The sequence below is a fragment of the Camellia sinensis genome, chromosome 10, assembly GCF_055761805.1.
Source record: "Camellia sinensis isolate YWXY chromosome 10, ASM5576180v1, whole genome shotgun sequence".
Taxonomy (NCBI): domain Eukaryota; kingdom Viridiplantae; phylum Streptophyta; class Magnoliopsida; order Ericales; family Theaceae; genus Camellia; species Camellia sinensis.
Genome location: NC_138970.1, coordinates 91,625,653 through 91,641,557, shown reverse-complemented (window position 1 = coordinate 91,641,557; position 15,905 = coordinate 91,625,653). Strand labels below are relative to the sequence as shown.

General features: G+C 36.8%; 1 protein-coding gene across 1 annotated transcript; it reads left to right on the top strand.

Moving 5' to 3' along the window:
- Nucleotides 1-1,401: 1,401 nt before the first annotated feature.
- LOC114304125 (uridine nucleosidase 1) lies at nucleotides 1,402-8,445 on the top strand. Its single transcript, XM_082891794.1, has 9 exons — nucleotides 1,402-1,955; nucleotides 3,505-3,620; nucleotides 3,768-3,827; nucleotides 5,782-5,964; nucleotides 6,090-6,194; nucleotides 7,117-7,213; nucleotides 7,320-7,427; nucleotides 7,865-8,000; nucleotides 8,089-8,445. Exons 1-9 carry the CDS (start codon nucleotides 1,853-1,855, stop codon nucleotides 8,195-8,197), a joined length of 1,017 nt encoding a protein of 338 aa, XP_082747920.1. The 5' UTR covers nucleotides 1,402-1,852; the 3' UTR covers nucleotides 8,198-8,445.
- Nucleotides 8,446-15,905: the final 7,460 nt, after the last annotated feature.

Genomic DNA, 15,905 nt, shown 5'->3' with positions numbered 1-15,905 from the left:
AAAAAAAAAAGAAAAAAAGAAAAGAAAAAAAGAAAAATATTGATCGGATATCGATAGTCACTTAATCAAATTATATTTTTGTCAATGGTAAGTATGATTTTTAAAATAAATTGTTTATACAAATGTGATATGATTAAGTGACTATTGATATCCGATCAATATGATTTTTTACAGAGATGAAATACTCCACGAGATTTACAAATTGAACAATTTAGATTATCAATGCCAACTCCATGATAGGCCTACGAAGGCTCAATAGCACCCTTTAGTTGGGGTAACTAGTGAGGAGCCTCTCTCTTTTCAAAATTATATAAGATAATTTATATTTGAGTGAATTTTAGAGATGTATTTATAATTTACTCATCAAAAAACAAGTTAGGGTCTCAAAATTGGAAACTTAAAATTTACCTAGAAATAAATATATGTGATAGAGGTTGAATTGATAAAATATAAAATTGACATATAAAATAAATTTAAGCTATTAATATAAAATTCTCAATAATTTATAAATTTTTATGTTGGATATATAGTATTAATGTTTCTTCAGTAATTTAGGTTAGGTTTGGCATTCCTTAAAAAAATTAAAAAGTCAAAAAGTCACTATTTTATTTAAGTCATATCATCTCTGTACTACATCATTTCAAACACAACTCATATTTTATAAAAAATCATTTATTTAGAACATCCCAAACAACCCTTAATCGTACCCAACCCATATTTCATAAAAAATCATTTGTTTAGAACATTTCAAACAACCTCTTAATCATGTATGACAAAAGGAATATCGTAAGAGAATAATGCTAAGTATCATGAAAAAAATATTATGAAAATGATTGTGAAAGATTCTTCACTATTAAATTATACATACAAAAAAATAATACACATTAATCAAAGGATGAAAATTTTTCATGAAACATTTCATAATTTTTTTTTTCGTGAATCCTAATCTCTGTGTTTGGTTTGAGTTTTCTGGATTAAATTTTTTGAAAACTGAGTTTTTTGATTTTCGTGTTTTTTTGTTTTTAGTGAATATTTTTAAAATTTTAAACATTTTTTTACTTTTTTAGATGCATCTTATTTAGATGTGTCTAAAAAGTAAAAAAAATTGTGAAAAAATATTTTAAAAAATTAAGAAATACATAAAAGTACAAAAAATATACTAAATTCTTGTATTTTTGTTGTATTTTTAATATTTAGTGAATTTTTAAAAGATTTTTTTATAATTTTTTTATTTTTTAGGTGTATTAATATTAGGTGTGTCTAAAAAATAAAAAAATTACATATAATATTAAAAAAATTTAATAAAAATAAAAAAATACAAAAAATAATAGTATAAAATTTTCTGAAAACTATTTTTAAAAAATAGAAAGTAAACAAAGCGAATATTATTCATGGTAGGATATCCATATCCATTAGGACCCGTGACACTTCGCAATTTTTAATTCGTTTAACTGGCTTAGAGAGAGAGAGAGAGAGAGAGAGAGAGAGAGCGGCAAAGCGTTTGGTCTTGTTTTCGTACCCACCGAGGACACTCAGAGAGTATCGATAGATATCATATCATACACGCAACGCAAGAGAGAGGGGAGGGAGAGAGAGAGCGTTTTGTGGTGGTGGCCGGTGTGGAGAGAGCTACCAAGGCAGCTGAGCTTTCTACATCAGTCTCGCCGTCCCTACAAAACCATACAAAATCAATTTCATTGCTTCCTTACCCATCTATCTATATATATATATATATATTTATATATCTGAATGTTAATGAGTATTGCATCGACATCTTCCTATTTCGCTCTCTCAGATTTCTGAACCCTTGTTCTGCTTTTAACCTTTTTTTTTCTCTCTGATTGGGTCGTTCATGGCTTCTTCAATGTCGAATACTAACGGGTATGCCACTTTCGTCAGCGAAAACGAAATGGGTAAACGTGAGAAGGTCATTATCGATACAGATCCTGGTATTGGTCAGTGGGTTTTTCCTACATTTGCTTATATATACATATACATCATACATTTGCTTATATATCATCACTTTTTTTTTTTAATTTAAATTAATTTTCTTGATTCTTCAATTATACTTGGGTGTAAATGTTGTTATATGTTTTGACTTTTTATTTATAATGGGGTTTTTTGAATTGATTTTTGAATTGTGTTAGTTGAGATTTTCTTTCTCCTTATGAAGAACAATTAAATCTAAGGTCTTACCAAGTGCTTGTTTTGAATGATTATTCATTCTTAATGGCTATAGAAAATATTTCAAACTTATTATAATCTGTACTTTATTTCAGTTTTAGGAGTTTATAGAATATGGGAATTGAAGAAAGTGGTCTAGTAATACTGTAAATAAGTTATAGGGATCCAACTATTGGTTTCTTTTCATATGCTGTGTGAACAAGCCACCATGTCATTGAAGATTGAAGATTGTAGATGAAATGGACTTACTTTTCTGTGGAATAATCATAGTTTAGGGTTCTTTTTAGCCAAGGGGAAATTAGCAGTTAGTAGTAGAACATCTTGAAAAGTATAGTACTATGTATTTAAAAAAAATTCTTCTTTTTATTTATTTATTTATTTAAAATTACCATCCATTTTGAACTCCGACATGTAATTGTTTCTTTTTCTTTCTTTTTTATGTTACGAGAAATGTGAAAGGAAAATTCACTTTCACATCGAAATTATGATATTGTTGAGCATTTGGATTATACTTATTTTAATTGAAAAGCCCAATCCATTCTTCTCCTTAAAACCTAGGTGTTAAGGAGAGGGAAATTGGAGCTTATAACTAGCACAGAAAGGGCAACTCCAGGCGACGTGGGACACATTCCAACATTTTTTCAAATCATTTATTTTATTTTTTTGGACACAATAAAGAAATTTTTTTACCTTCAAGCATATTTTGATTTCTTAAACAAAATTTCTTTTTCTACTCCTTCCTTTCTTGCTAATATTTACTTTTAGTAATGCTACGTGCACTGAAAACTATAAAAAGAAGAGTAGAGCGTAGAAAAATCATTGAGTGGCCTAGATTCATATCACATAATGAATTTGGCTCACACAATGATTTTTCTCTGCACTTTTCTTTGATTTTTTTTTTTTTGGTGGTGCATGTTGCATTTTTGTTTTACTTTAAAGCAAATTTTTGCTTTCCAAAACTAAATTTTCTTTTCTTCGCCTTCCTTTCCTGTAATATTTATTTGTAAACAAAATGGCAGAGAGAGAAGTGGGCTTTTGTAGGAACTATTTCCCATTAAAAAAACTGAACTTCCAAGACAAAAGATCATGTAAAGATATTTCCTGTAATCTAACTGTCAAACAACTTTGATTTTTCTTCATTTCACGATAAAACATTCGCTAGAACCAAGAATTCTTTGTGATGAATCGTTCAATAGGAAAGATTACATTTCCCATGAATTTATCAAGAACACATTTTTTATTAAAGCAAACACATTACTGGATATGTTAATCCAATTCAAAATGTTGTGAGATGTGAATAGGAGTTTTGTTGTTTTACAGATGATAGCATGGCTATCTTCATGGCCTTTCAAAGCCCACAGCTGGAGGTCTTAGGTTTAACCACAATATTTGGTAATGTTAGTATAGAAGGTGCCACTCGCAATGCATTGCTTCTGGTATGTAATTAGTTGATGCCATTTTCCTATACAATTATATATATATATATATATATATATATATATATATTTCTCATAATCTCAGTTCTTTCATGTTTTTCGATCATGTTCATGATCAATTACTATTTTTGATTTGTAAAAGGATAGTGTGAGATCGCAGGATATCCAGGTGTTCCTGTGGCAGAGGGTAGCCCTGAGCCTCTGAAGGTAACTGCTTTTACATTTAATTTTAAGATCAAATTGGACTGGATGGAATTAATACATTTTTTTTTTTCTCCCTTTCTAGTGCTTAACATGCTCAGTCCTTTCTTTTATAAACTAGATAGCTTTGGAGTTCCGTGGTTGCATATATATATATGTGTGTGTGTGTGTGGGTGCTCTGTGTAGACAGACATGCATATGATTATTATTTATTTATTGATAAGGGAAAACAGACATGCATGTGTAGCACATGCACACACAAACAGAGTGTAAATGACTCTATGAATAAATAACTAGTTGTTTCTATTTAATTTTTTTATGCTATGAGTTAGGATGCATTGGTTATCTTAAAATAGGTTGTCAATGACTCTATGAATAAATAACTAGCTGAAACAACCAGTTTAAACAACTTGTTTAAAATAAAGACATAATAAGAAGGAAACTAACTGCCTTGGTAAGTTGTTATCAGTTTATCATATATTTATCTTTTCCCACCTTTTAAAAATAGCTCAAAGTAGTAATATAGTACTTAATATTTTTTTTCAATTGCAGTCAACTTTTCCTTTTCTGTTGTGGCATGCCCAAGAACTCATTCTATGATATGACAAGAACAGTTCCGTTTCTTTTACAAAATCCAATCTTAATTCTTGCTTCATGATATCTACATTTGTGGAATTTGTATTCGGCTTCGATTCTGGAAAGGGAAATTTTTTTATTTTGTTCTTATTATAAATTCTGTTATTGATTTTTTTTTTTTTTAAAAAAAAAAGAAAATGAAAAAAGAAGGTGATTGGAGAGAAGGAGAAAGGATAAGGCTGACATTATTTTATCTGAAAATATGGCTTTACAAAGAGCTAAATGGGGAAGTAAAGTACTCATGTAACCATCCTAATTAGTTGCGTTAAAGTTTGGTTTGTTGAACCACTACATTAACGTACTCTTGAATATGTGGATCTTGTGTGTATAGTCCATTAAAAATTCTGGTTTTATTATAGTACACTAGACTAATATTTGGAAAGTTTTTGAACTATTCTTCATTTTTTCATTACCATTATTGACAAACAGCTGCTTCTACTGTTTGATGATTGTTTTGACTGCTTGAGTTTGTTGATGTTACAATTTGAAAAGTTTATATTAATAGATTAAATGGACAATCCTAGAATCCTAGAAAAGCACCAGCTATCTGTAGTGTATTATGCTGCACTGTCATCTGTTGTCTCTGACACAATTCGGATTCAACGAGATGAAGTCTATGTAAACTTACTAGGGATTAGTTTCATGGTTCCTTATTCACCATTCTACTCAATTTACAATCACTTTTGGCATTCATGATTACTAAGGCTTAACTAAAGGCTGCACACCATATCTACCCATCACAGCTCCCTTTGCCCAGATTTTTGAAGCATCAGATTCTAAACTATGACTATGTGGCAGTATGGTGTCTTATTCAATGTGATGGGACTATAACCAGTATATGAAGGATGCAAATGGGGGTTTTCTATATTTCAATACACTAGCTTGGCCTGTCATTTTATTTTAATTTATTTTTAAATTCATACATCTTATGTTGGTGGCATATAATTGGTTAGTTATGTAATATCTTAATGGGAGCACTGTATGGCATACACATTTGACAGACTCTGGAAACATTTCATTAGATATTAATGTGTACTAATTGGATGTTGTTTTATCTAACTAAAAAATTTAGATCTATAGGTTTTTACTCAATAGTTATATCTTTATTAAAGTTTAATTTATAACTCTCTACTTACCAGATTAGTATTTAACAAAGATTTATACTACTAACTTAATTGGTTTATTTCTTTCTGTTTTGCAAAAGTTTCTTACCAAGATTTTTATTAGATTTTTCATTTGATTCTTGATCGTTTTCCGGCTTCCATTTCTCTTATTCTGGTAACTATATTGTATTATGCTTAGCATGTAATCTGCTTTGGAACAGGGGGGAAAACCACTTGTTGCAGACTTTGTTCATGGTGCAAATGGATTGGGGAACACAAATTTACCTCCTCCAAAATCCAAGAAAATTGAGAAGACGGCATCAGAATTTTTGGTGGATATGGTTTCTGAATATCCTGGTGAAGTTTCCATACTTGCACTGGGGCCGTTGACAAATTTGGCTAAGGTAAATTTTAGCATTTTTTCCTCCCTCCCATTCACTGTCACGAGTATCACATTTTCAATCTTCTCTCGTTTGCCCTTGACACTGATGTACTCAATAAGGATTTATTTATTTGAATTTTTGATCAGGCTGTTAAAAGGGACTCATCCTTTGCAAGCAAGGTGAAAAAAGTTGTCATCCTTGGTGGATCTTTCTTTGCATTGGGAAATGTCAATCCTGCTGCTGAAGCAAATGTAAGTAGTGATCAACATACTACTACATTCCCTTATAATCTGTTACATACACTACGAACCAGAACATTTCTTACTGTCAAACAATTCTATTGTAGATGTATTAAATCTTTTGAGATTTGGAAGTATATGAAGCTTTAGACTTTAGGGGTGGTTTGGCCAATGCTTTTTAGTAGCTTTTTTGCTCTTTTACTTTTTATGGACAAAGTTGTTACTAAAAGAACTGATGCATTTGACAAATGTTAAAAAAATTGTTTTTAGCTATTGGGAAAGCTCAAGTGGGATTTGGAATTTTTTTATTTGTCTTAGTAAAGTTTTTGTGTTTTTTCTTTTGTTTTAGTTTTTAGATTCTTCAAGACTAGAATGACCTAAAAAGTAAAATTTTTAAAAAATCACTGAAGATGAGTTCTAAAAAAAAATGTCTTGATTAGCACTAGGTGAACAGGGTGGGCTTTGTTAAAGAAGTGCCTTTTTTCCTGTGTCACCTAAATCAGCTAAAACCAAACAACAAATTTTTATTTTTTTGCTTAAATAGCAGAAAAGCAGTTTTTTAAGCAAAAACCAAACAGGGAATTCTATTTCAGTGGAACTCATTTTCAAAGTACAAACAATAAAATAAAATATAAAAGTTGAAAAACAAAAGAAGAGTGAAAAAAAGGGAAGACTTTGGGCATCTTGCTTGCCTTATTAAGTAAGTTCGTTTTAAGACAACTGCTGCAGGCTTGGCAGCTGATGTTGCCATAGCAGCACGTGTATATAACCACTAGTGTTAGTTTTCAGGGTCAGTTTCACACTATCTGTCTTTTCTAGGGATTTTTTTATTTTTGCACTAAGCAACTCGAGCGAGGGAGTTCTAGTTTTCGGTCAATCAAATTCAACTTCAGCTTAATGCAGAGAAAATATACATTTGTTTATTGACTTGCAGATCTATGGGGATCCAGAAGCAGCAGATGTTGTGTTTACATCTGGGGCAAATATTGTTGTTGTTGGCATAAACATAACAACTCAAGTCAAATTGACAGGTCCAAGTTCACCTTTGATTTTCTTTGTTCTAGTTTTATCTCGTGTACTGCTCATTATGATATGGGATTTATTCTCCACTAAATTAAATCTATATTACTGTTTCAGATGCTGACCTTGATGAATTGAGGCTGTCTCAGGGAAGACACGTTCAATTAATCAGCAAAATGTGCAAATTCTACAGAGATTGGCATGTTGCATCTGACGGAGTCCATGGTAATCTTAGGTTGCTTTTGTATTTAGGGATTTGAAATGCATGGATTTGACATTAATCATTCCAAGAGAACAATTCAAATTTAGATTTGTTTGTTGACCTATGAATTTCAAGATTAAATTAAATAGCTTTTTCATGATGGATTTAAAATAACTAATACAAAAACAGTTATTTGAAATCATTTTTAGCATTCTGCTTCTGACTTCAATCACTTCTGTTTCAACTTACCTTCTTGAATAGTATTTTTATCCACCTATAATACCTAACTCTCCAATATTTTATGCAATTCAACATCATATCTCTTGAATTGAAATCCACGTCCATCAAAACGGACCCTTATATTCATAAATTGGATGGTCGTAAAATTGCACTGTTTAATTCTTAATTGAAATCAATTATAAACTTAATTGAATTAACAGTTTAAAGTTGATAAATTCAGGGATTTTCCTTCATGACCCAGTCAGTTTTGTGGCACTGGTTCGGCCAGATCTCTTTACGTACAAGAAAGGGGTTGTGCGAGTTGAGACACAAGGGATATGTCTGGGGCATACACTGATGGACCAAGGACTAAAAATGTATGTTTTTAAAAGCACAATGCTCTTTTGGTGTATCTTAGCCTTTGTAGTTTTGTTTCTAATTTATTTTCTTGATAATATAATGCAGATGGAATTCAAGCAATCCATGGACAGGCTATTCCCCTGTTTCGGTTGCATGGACGGTTAATGTGGATGAAGTTCATAATTATATTAAGAATCTGTTGACCAAACCGTGAAATCTTTGCAAGTTGTGCTCTGCACCCCATGAAGATGTCGAAAACTTTGAAAATGTTGTGTTGTCTTTGGTTTCTTCTTGAAGAGCCTTTGGTGATTTCTTTAGTTCTTTGTTGGTATAACCCAAAATTTTGGGAGCAACGGGCTAATAATTTGATGGTCTCCTATTGCTAAAAATTTGCTGTAATTTATGAAGTACGTAAACACGGTAGTTATATAAGGGTTATTCAATCTAGTTAAAAATTTCAAATTTCATAATCTTTACTTACCTCTCTGTTTAGTAGTTTAAATCTTGTTAGACCTGTTAATGATAAAGCCAAATGGAAAATCATAATTGTCGGGTCTGAGAAGAGGATTATCCCGAACGGCAAATAGAGTACAAGCCCATCTCCGATGGGCTTGATGAAATCCAAGCCCATCAGACATTGGGCTATTACCGAATATACACAGCAATATGGAGAGTATGCCGGTTTTAGGCTACCCCGAGCAAAGTCGGCTTAACCAGGTCAGGCAAATTCGGATTGTCCTTTTAATAAAAGGGTGGTAGGGAGATGGGCCCTGAAAGAGTAATAATGAGGGGCTAGGCTACATAGAAAAAATATCGAGAAGAATAACGATATAAAAGGAGGGAAGCCCCAGGAGGTATGTGCGAAGAACCTTGTATCTCAAAAAACTAGAAAACACCAATCTTTTTACAGAGACTAACTTGTCCGTCGGAGTACTAATTCTGGCACTACCGTTCGGAGTTTTATTTCTATTTCAGGTGATAGCTGGGAAGATTATCAAAGAGCTTGTTTGGATTAGAGGAGATGAGTATTCCATATCCACTTCCACACAATTGGCGCCGTCTGTAGGAATACTTAAACTCATCTATGGCAAGTCCAAACCAAGATCTTCTAGTCATTGGAGTCGATAATACTACAACAGGAGCAATTTTAGGCCTAGAAGAAACCCTCGCAAGGAGGTCTTTGAATTTTGACTTGCTAACCCTATTTCAACGTTCAACATCCACAAAGAATGCCATACAAATATTGATGAATCGGGTGCAACGTAGTGAATAGCGTCTTGAACACATGGCGGCGAAAAATGAGCGCCTGCGTTATTAGTTGGTAACAGTATGCCAGACTCTTCGTGGGAAAAACCCAGAAAGCAAGGCCAAGTAGACGCGCCTAGTTCGTCAGATAGGGGAAGTCCTCCGTAAGTGCGTCATGGGCGAAAGAAGAAAGACGATGATTTAGACTCAGAGGACAAGCACGATCCTTTTATACGACGTATTGCCAAGGTCGTCTTGTTTAAGAAATTTAAAGCACCATCGTTCACTCTTTATGATGGAAAGTTGGATCCCACAGATCACGTGTGTCATTACAAGCAAGCAATGATATTGTATGCAGATGACAAGGCACTTATGTCTTGGATATTCCCTAGCAGTCTGGGACAGCTTGCCGTTAGATGGTATTACAAGCTCGAGTCAACTTCGATTGAGAGTTTCCATCAACTCCAAAAATCCTTTAGGGTTAGGTTCATTACCAATGAGACCTAGCCGAAACAGACAGACTCATTGTGGGTAATGAAAATCAAGACTAATGAAACCTTACGTGAGTATTCAGTGCGCTATTGGGAGTGTTTTAATTTGGTGGATGATGATTGCAACGACTCCGTGGCAATCACAACCTTCAAGATGGGATTGCATCCCGATAGCTCGCTCAGGAGTTTGCTGACTCGAAAACCTCCCAAGACAGTCTAAGTAGAAGAGTACTGCAAAGTGGAAGATGATGCAATACAAGTTAAAGCCGGATTGTAAGCTGTAGAAACGACAACACCTATCTTGGTACAACCACTGACTATTGCACCGCCAGACAAAACCCTATCAATGAGGAGCCCAAAGCCAAGAGGCCGATCAGAAAGGGAAAACCGCCGAGATTTACACCGACACAACAAGCAATACCAAGTAGAAAACAAGCACTCTAGGCAGTCAGATAAGAAATACACAGAGCTGTCCGAGCCGATCAGAAAGATTATGCTAAAAATCCAATATCTGGCTTCCTTCAAATGGTCGACCAAGATGGCTGGGCCCCTTGACATGAGACGCCGAGACTTGAAATACGACTATCACAAAGACTATGGGCACACAACCGACAAATGTTACACCCTGAAGGATTATGTGGAAGATTTGGTCCAAGGTGGCCGACTGATTGAATATCTCCCAAAAAAGGATGACCCACCAGGTGTATTAGTTGTACGCCCCGATTCACCTCTAATTAGGGTAATCCACATGATATATAGCTTACCTCTACCAAACAAGGTGAATACGATCTAGTCACAGCGATCTTGCCAACCCATTTCCGAGCCCAGTACATCATCCAAACGGCAGCGATTGTCGAATGAAATTAGCTTCTCTAATGCCGATCTTGAAGGGGCCACTGTGCCTCATGACAATGCCCTCGTGATCGAGTTGCGAGTAAATAAATTAACCATTGGGCGTATCCTGGTTAACCAGGGGAGCACCTTCGAGATAATGTACTATAAAACGTTTCTCAAACTCGGCTTTAAAGATGTAGATCTCATACCGGCCGATTACCCCCTTTTTGGTTTCAATGCCAATCTGGAATACCCCTTAGGCAAGATCGTGTAACCGGTGTGGGCATGCACCAAGACACTAGAGGTTGAATTCCTAGTTCTCAAGCTCCCATCACCTTGTAATATAATCATAGGTCGAGCATGGCTCCACGCAATGTAGGCTATACCGAGTACTTACCACAAGCTCCTTCGATATCCGACTCAATTTGGTGTTGAGCAAATCCGCGATTCACAGAAATCGGCAAAGGATTGTTATCTCACTGCCGCTGAGAAAAGGCCAAAGGAATTGGAAGTGAATTCAATTGAAATTTCGAATCAAAAGTGTCTGGAGGATGTTGGGAAACTTCTGGTTGAGAAAGTAACAGAGGATCTGGACCGAGTACAAATCAATGATGATCCTAAAAAAATCTTTAGTTGGTATAAGTCTTAATCTTAATGTCGCCGAGCGAAAAGAGTTGTTTTCCTTCCTCCTCGGTAGCATCGATGTTTTCACTTGGTCAACCTACGACATGCCAGGGGTAAACCCTGACATAGCTATGCATAACCTGAATGTTAACCCCAAATTTAAGCCTGTCGCTCAATGAAGCCACTGTTCAGCTGCCGAGCATGCCATGATTGTAATTGATGAAGTTGACAAGCTATTGGACGCTGGGGCAATTCGCGAAGTTACATACCCCACGAGGTTATCCAACACTGTTATGGTAAGGAAGAAGACATGGTCGTGGCATGTTTGCGTAGACTTTACGGATCTAAACAAGGCCTGCCCCAAGGATTATTTTCCTTTACCTAGAATTGATCAATTTGTGGATGCAACTGCCCAATACTATTAGGGCATGAGTTTCATAGATGCTTACAGGGGTTATTACCAAATTGCCACGAATCCAGCCGACCAAGTCAAAATAGCATTCCTCACTCCTAGGGGAATCTATTGTTACCAGGTCATGCTCGTTGGACTGAAAAATGCTAGGCAACATATCAGAGATTGATCACTGCCATGTTCGAAGATCAAATCAGCAAAACTATAGAAGTCTACACCGATGATATGGTGGCGAAATCCAAGGAAAAGAAGGCACACTTAGCCGATCTTGCTACCATTTTTGATATTCTCTGGAAATACAAAATGAAGCTCAATGCCTCAAAATGTGCATTCGGTATTGGTCAAGAAAATTCCTTGGCTATATTGTCTATTATTGTGAAATTGAAACTAACCGGAAACAAATTAAGGCTATCATGAAGCTTGGCTCACCAGGTTCGGCCAAAGAAGTTCAAAAGCTAATGGAAATGGCTGCAGCATTGAACAGATTTATCAGTCAGTCCTTAAATCGATGTAGGCTATTCTTCCATACACTTCGGTAGGGCAAACTATTTAAATGGACTCCAGAATGCCAAACCACTCTAGAAGGGTTGAAAGCCTATCTCAGTTTCATTCCGCTTTTGGCCACCTCCTTGCCAAGCAATGTGCTTATTTTACCTCTTACGGTATCCAAATGGGTAGTAAGTACCGTCTTGGTGGACGCCGAAACCCGATATCTACCCCAGGAGAAGTTAATCCTAGCCCTTGTAGTGGCCACTAGAAAACTAATGCATTACTTTCAAGCATATACCATTAAGGTTCCAACGGATCACCCCCTCCATTCAATCCTCCGCAAAGCAGAATCATCGGGGCGAGTTTCCAAATGGGTGTTGGAACTCGATCAATACGACCTCCAGTTTTCACCAAGGATGGCTATTAAAGGGCAGGTCCTAGCTGATTTTGTTACCAAGTTTACTACACCACAAGCCGAGCTAGATCAGGGCCAGCTGACTTCCTAGTCACAGCCATAATAGAGAATGTATGTCGATGTTATCTAGCAGTTGTATTGCGATGGGTCATCCAACCAGTGCTGCAGTGGGGCAGGAGTAGTTATTATGACCCCTGAAGGAGCAATGGTAGAGCAATCGATTAAACTTGGCTTCAACGCCTCAAATAACAAGGCCGAATATGAAGCCCTGTTGGTCGGCCTTAGAAACTCGCTTCAAATGGGAGCTAAATGGCTGCAAGTCTTTTGTGACTTGAAATTGGTTATAAACCAGTTGAAAGGTGAGTATGCCGCTAAGAATGACCGCATGGCGGCCTACATAAAGAGATAGCCAACTCCTTGCTCATGAAATTTGATAGCCATGAGCTGAATCAGATTACTTGTGATTAGAAAAGACACATTGATTCTCTCGCCTGCTTTGCGTTGGCAGTAAACTCAGAAGTTAAGCGTACTATTGAAATGAGATTCATTCTGAAGCTGAATATCAGTGCCCTAGAGTATCCCGCTGTAAACACCATTTAAAGGGGGTCGAGTTGAATGGATCCCATTGCTGCATTCCTTGCTTTGGATAAGTTTCCAGAGGAGAAGAAGGAAGCCCACAAGTTGCAGAATAAGGCTTTGAGATATTACCTGGATCCTCAGGGAAAACTTTATAAAAAGCTCTCTGGGCCATATTTAGAATATGTCCATCCTGACAAGATTGAAGATTTTTTGGCTGAGATTCATGAAGGCAGTTGTGGTGCTCACTCAAGAGAAAGGTCATTGGCTCACCGGGCCGTCACGCAGGGGTATTGGTGGTTGACCATGCATACTAACGCTGAGAATTATGTTAAGAAATGCGAACAATGCCAGAAGTTCTCTCCACTAACACATTTGCTTGCTGAAGAATTGAACTTCATGACCAGTCCTTGGCCTTTTGCTCAATGGGGCTTGGACATAGTTGGGCCACTGCCAAGAGCTCCAGGCAATAAGCAGTCTCTAATTGTTACTACTAATTATTTCATGAAGTGGGTTGAAGTAGAACCATTGGCACATATATAGGATGTAGATATCAAGCGCTTTGTTTGGAAGAATATCATTACTCGATTCGGCATACCCAGGGCGCTTATTTTTGATAGCAGCACTCAGTTTGACTGCGATGCCTATCGGGAGTTGTGCGATATGTATGGCATTCGACCTTATTTTTCTTCACCAGCTTACCCACAAAGTAACAGACAGGCAGACGCTTCCAACAAAGTAGTCCTGGACATATTAAGAAACGTTTGGAAAAAGCCAAGGGCAAATGGGTTGAGGAGTTGCCGAGTGTATTGTGGGCCCATCGCACTACGTCAAGATGTCCTACGGGAGAGACCCCATTTGCCTTGTGTTTTGGCAATGAAGCTATTATCCCTCTAGAGATTGGCCTACCAACCCTTAAATTAGAGGCCTTTAACACAGGCTGAAATAATATGATGTTGGCCTTGGATATGGAGTTACTTGAAGAATGTTGAAAGCAGGCCCTTGTGACTATGGCGCGATATCAACAGCAACTTGCTAAATCATACAATCAACGAGTGCATCTGTGCCAGTATGCTCCTGGAGAGTTGATCCTTAAAAATGTACTTTCTACTGCTAAGAATCCTAGGCATGGTAAACTTGGCCCCAATTGGGATGGTGTAGACTCCCCATTTTTGACCGCCCTTAAGACTTGGGCACTATTGATGGTTTACTTAGTGGAGAAAGGTGTGCAGGGCAAAGGTTTAGTTTCTTCGGCAAGGAGAGAGTCAAATCTCAACTTCATACCCCTTTTGGACCAAAACAATCTTGATCAAAAGATTTTAGACCTTGAAACCCTCTCTTTCAAAATGTTTTGAAAATAAAGTTCCTACGATGGTTCGACGCTGCATTTCATTAAATGTTGCGCTTTTCGGTAAACCGAGCATGGGCGAAGTGGAAATGAATGAAAGGGAGTTGAAATCTTTGAAAAATCTTTCAAAACACCTTGTTTAGGGGTTTGGAGTTGAGGAAAATTGGAGAAGAGGGAAGAAACCAAGTTGAAGAAGAAGGTAGGTATGAATTGCTAAGAGAGAGAGTTGAGCGGTCCTTGTTAAATGATGCCTATCTGTCTATACACTTGGATTTTAACTATGAGGCCATAACCGTTGGAAAGCTTACTTCTGGGGCTTCATTTTTCACTCAAGAATCTCCTAAAGCCAAGTCCGGATGGGGGAGATATGGTTGGTTGAAGTAGGGCATCAATCCGGTTGGACCGAAACTGCATGGCTTCACCAAAACAGGCATAACTTTTTGCACAGTTGGAATTTTAATGCAAGGCTGGTGCCATTGGAAAACTAACTTCTGGGGCTTCAATTGGACACTAGACGACCACTTTTTGACCTTTCCAGCCATTGGCCAACCACTTTTTTTTCCAGGAGAACACTTTCTGTCCTGAAAAACCAGAAAGAGTAGCTGGCTGACCAGAAAAAGTGGCTGGCCAACTACTTTCTCATGAAAAGTGCTTGGCCGACCAGTAAAAGTAGTCGGCCGACCACTTTAACTGGTCGGCGGCCTTCCTGCATATTCTACAGGTCTTGTGGATGCCAGCTGTGCCAGCTGGAGGGCACAGACTGTATCCTCCATACACGTGAGGGATTTATCCAAGCTTCTAGCTTCTCCAAGAAGCTTTGGCTTTTGGTTTTTCTATAAGAGAGAGCCTCCTTCTCCATTCCACAGGTTCTGGAAATTGGCTGAGGGCCATACATACTCTCTCTCTATATCCCCCTCTTCCTCTCTATATTGAAGCCTTAAAGTGCATTTTCTTCACACTTGTGTACACAACTTCCTATCCAAACACTCTTGCCTTGTTGCTAAGTTGCTGGAGGGTCTTGTGGAGACTTCAAAAAGCTGGTTTTGGGCTGGAGCAAGTGCTGTTGTTGCAGTGCTTCAAGGGTAACCCCTTTTTCCCTTTTTAAGCTTTGTTTTGGTTACTCTTTGAGCCATCTTTGCATGCTTTGTTTGGTTTAGTGTTCAACTGTAAAAAGCTTTAGTTTTCAGTGTTTGAAATACTTGTTTAAGGCCTCTTTGGTGTCAGGGTTGGTCCATCCCCTTTTGTGCCTCATTTTGTATTATTTTGAGCGATCTCTTTAAGCCTTTGAGATCACCTTCTCTTGGCCTTTTAACCACTGAAATCCAGTGGATTTTCAGTGGGGGAAATGTGGTTTTAAGGCCTGAAATGAGAGGGGGTGGTCCCCCTTTCTCTTGTCTTGTTTGTATGTATAGAGGGTCTATCAAATGAGCATGTTTTTACACTTCTTCATGGCTTTGTTTAAGCTTGTTTTGGTGACTTTTGGGACCA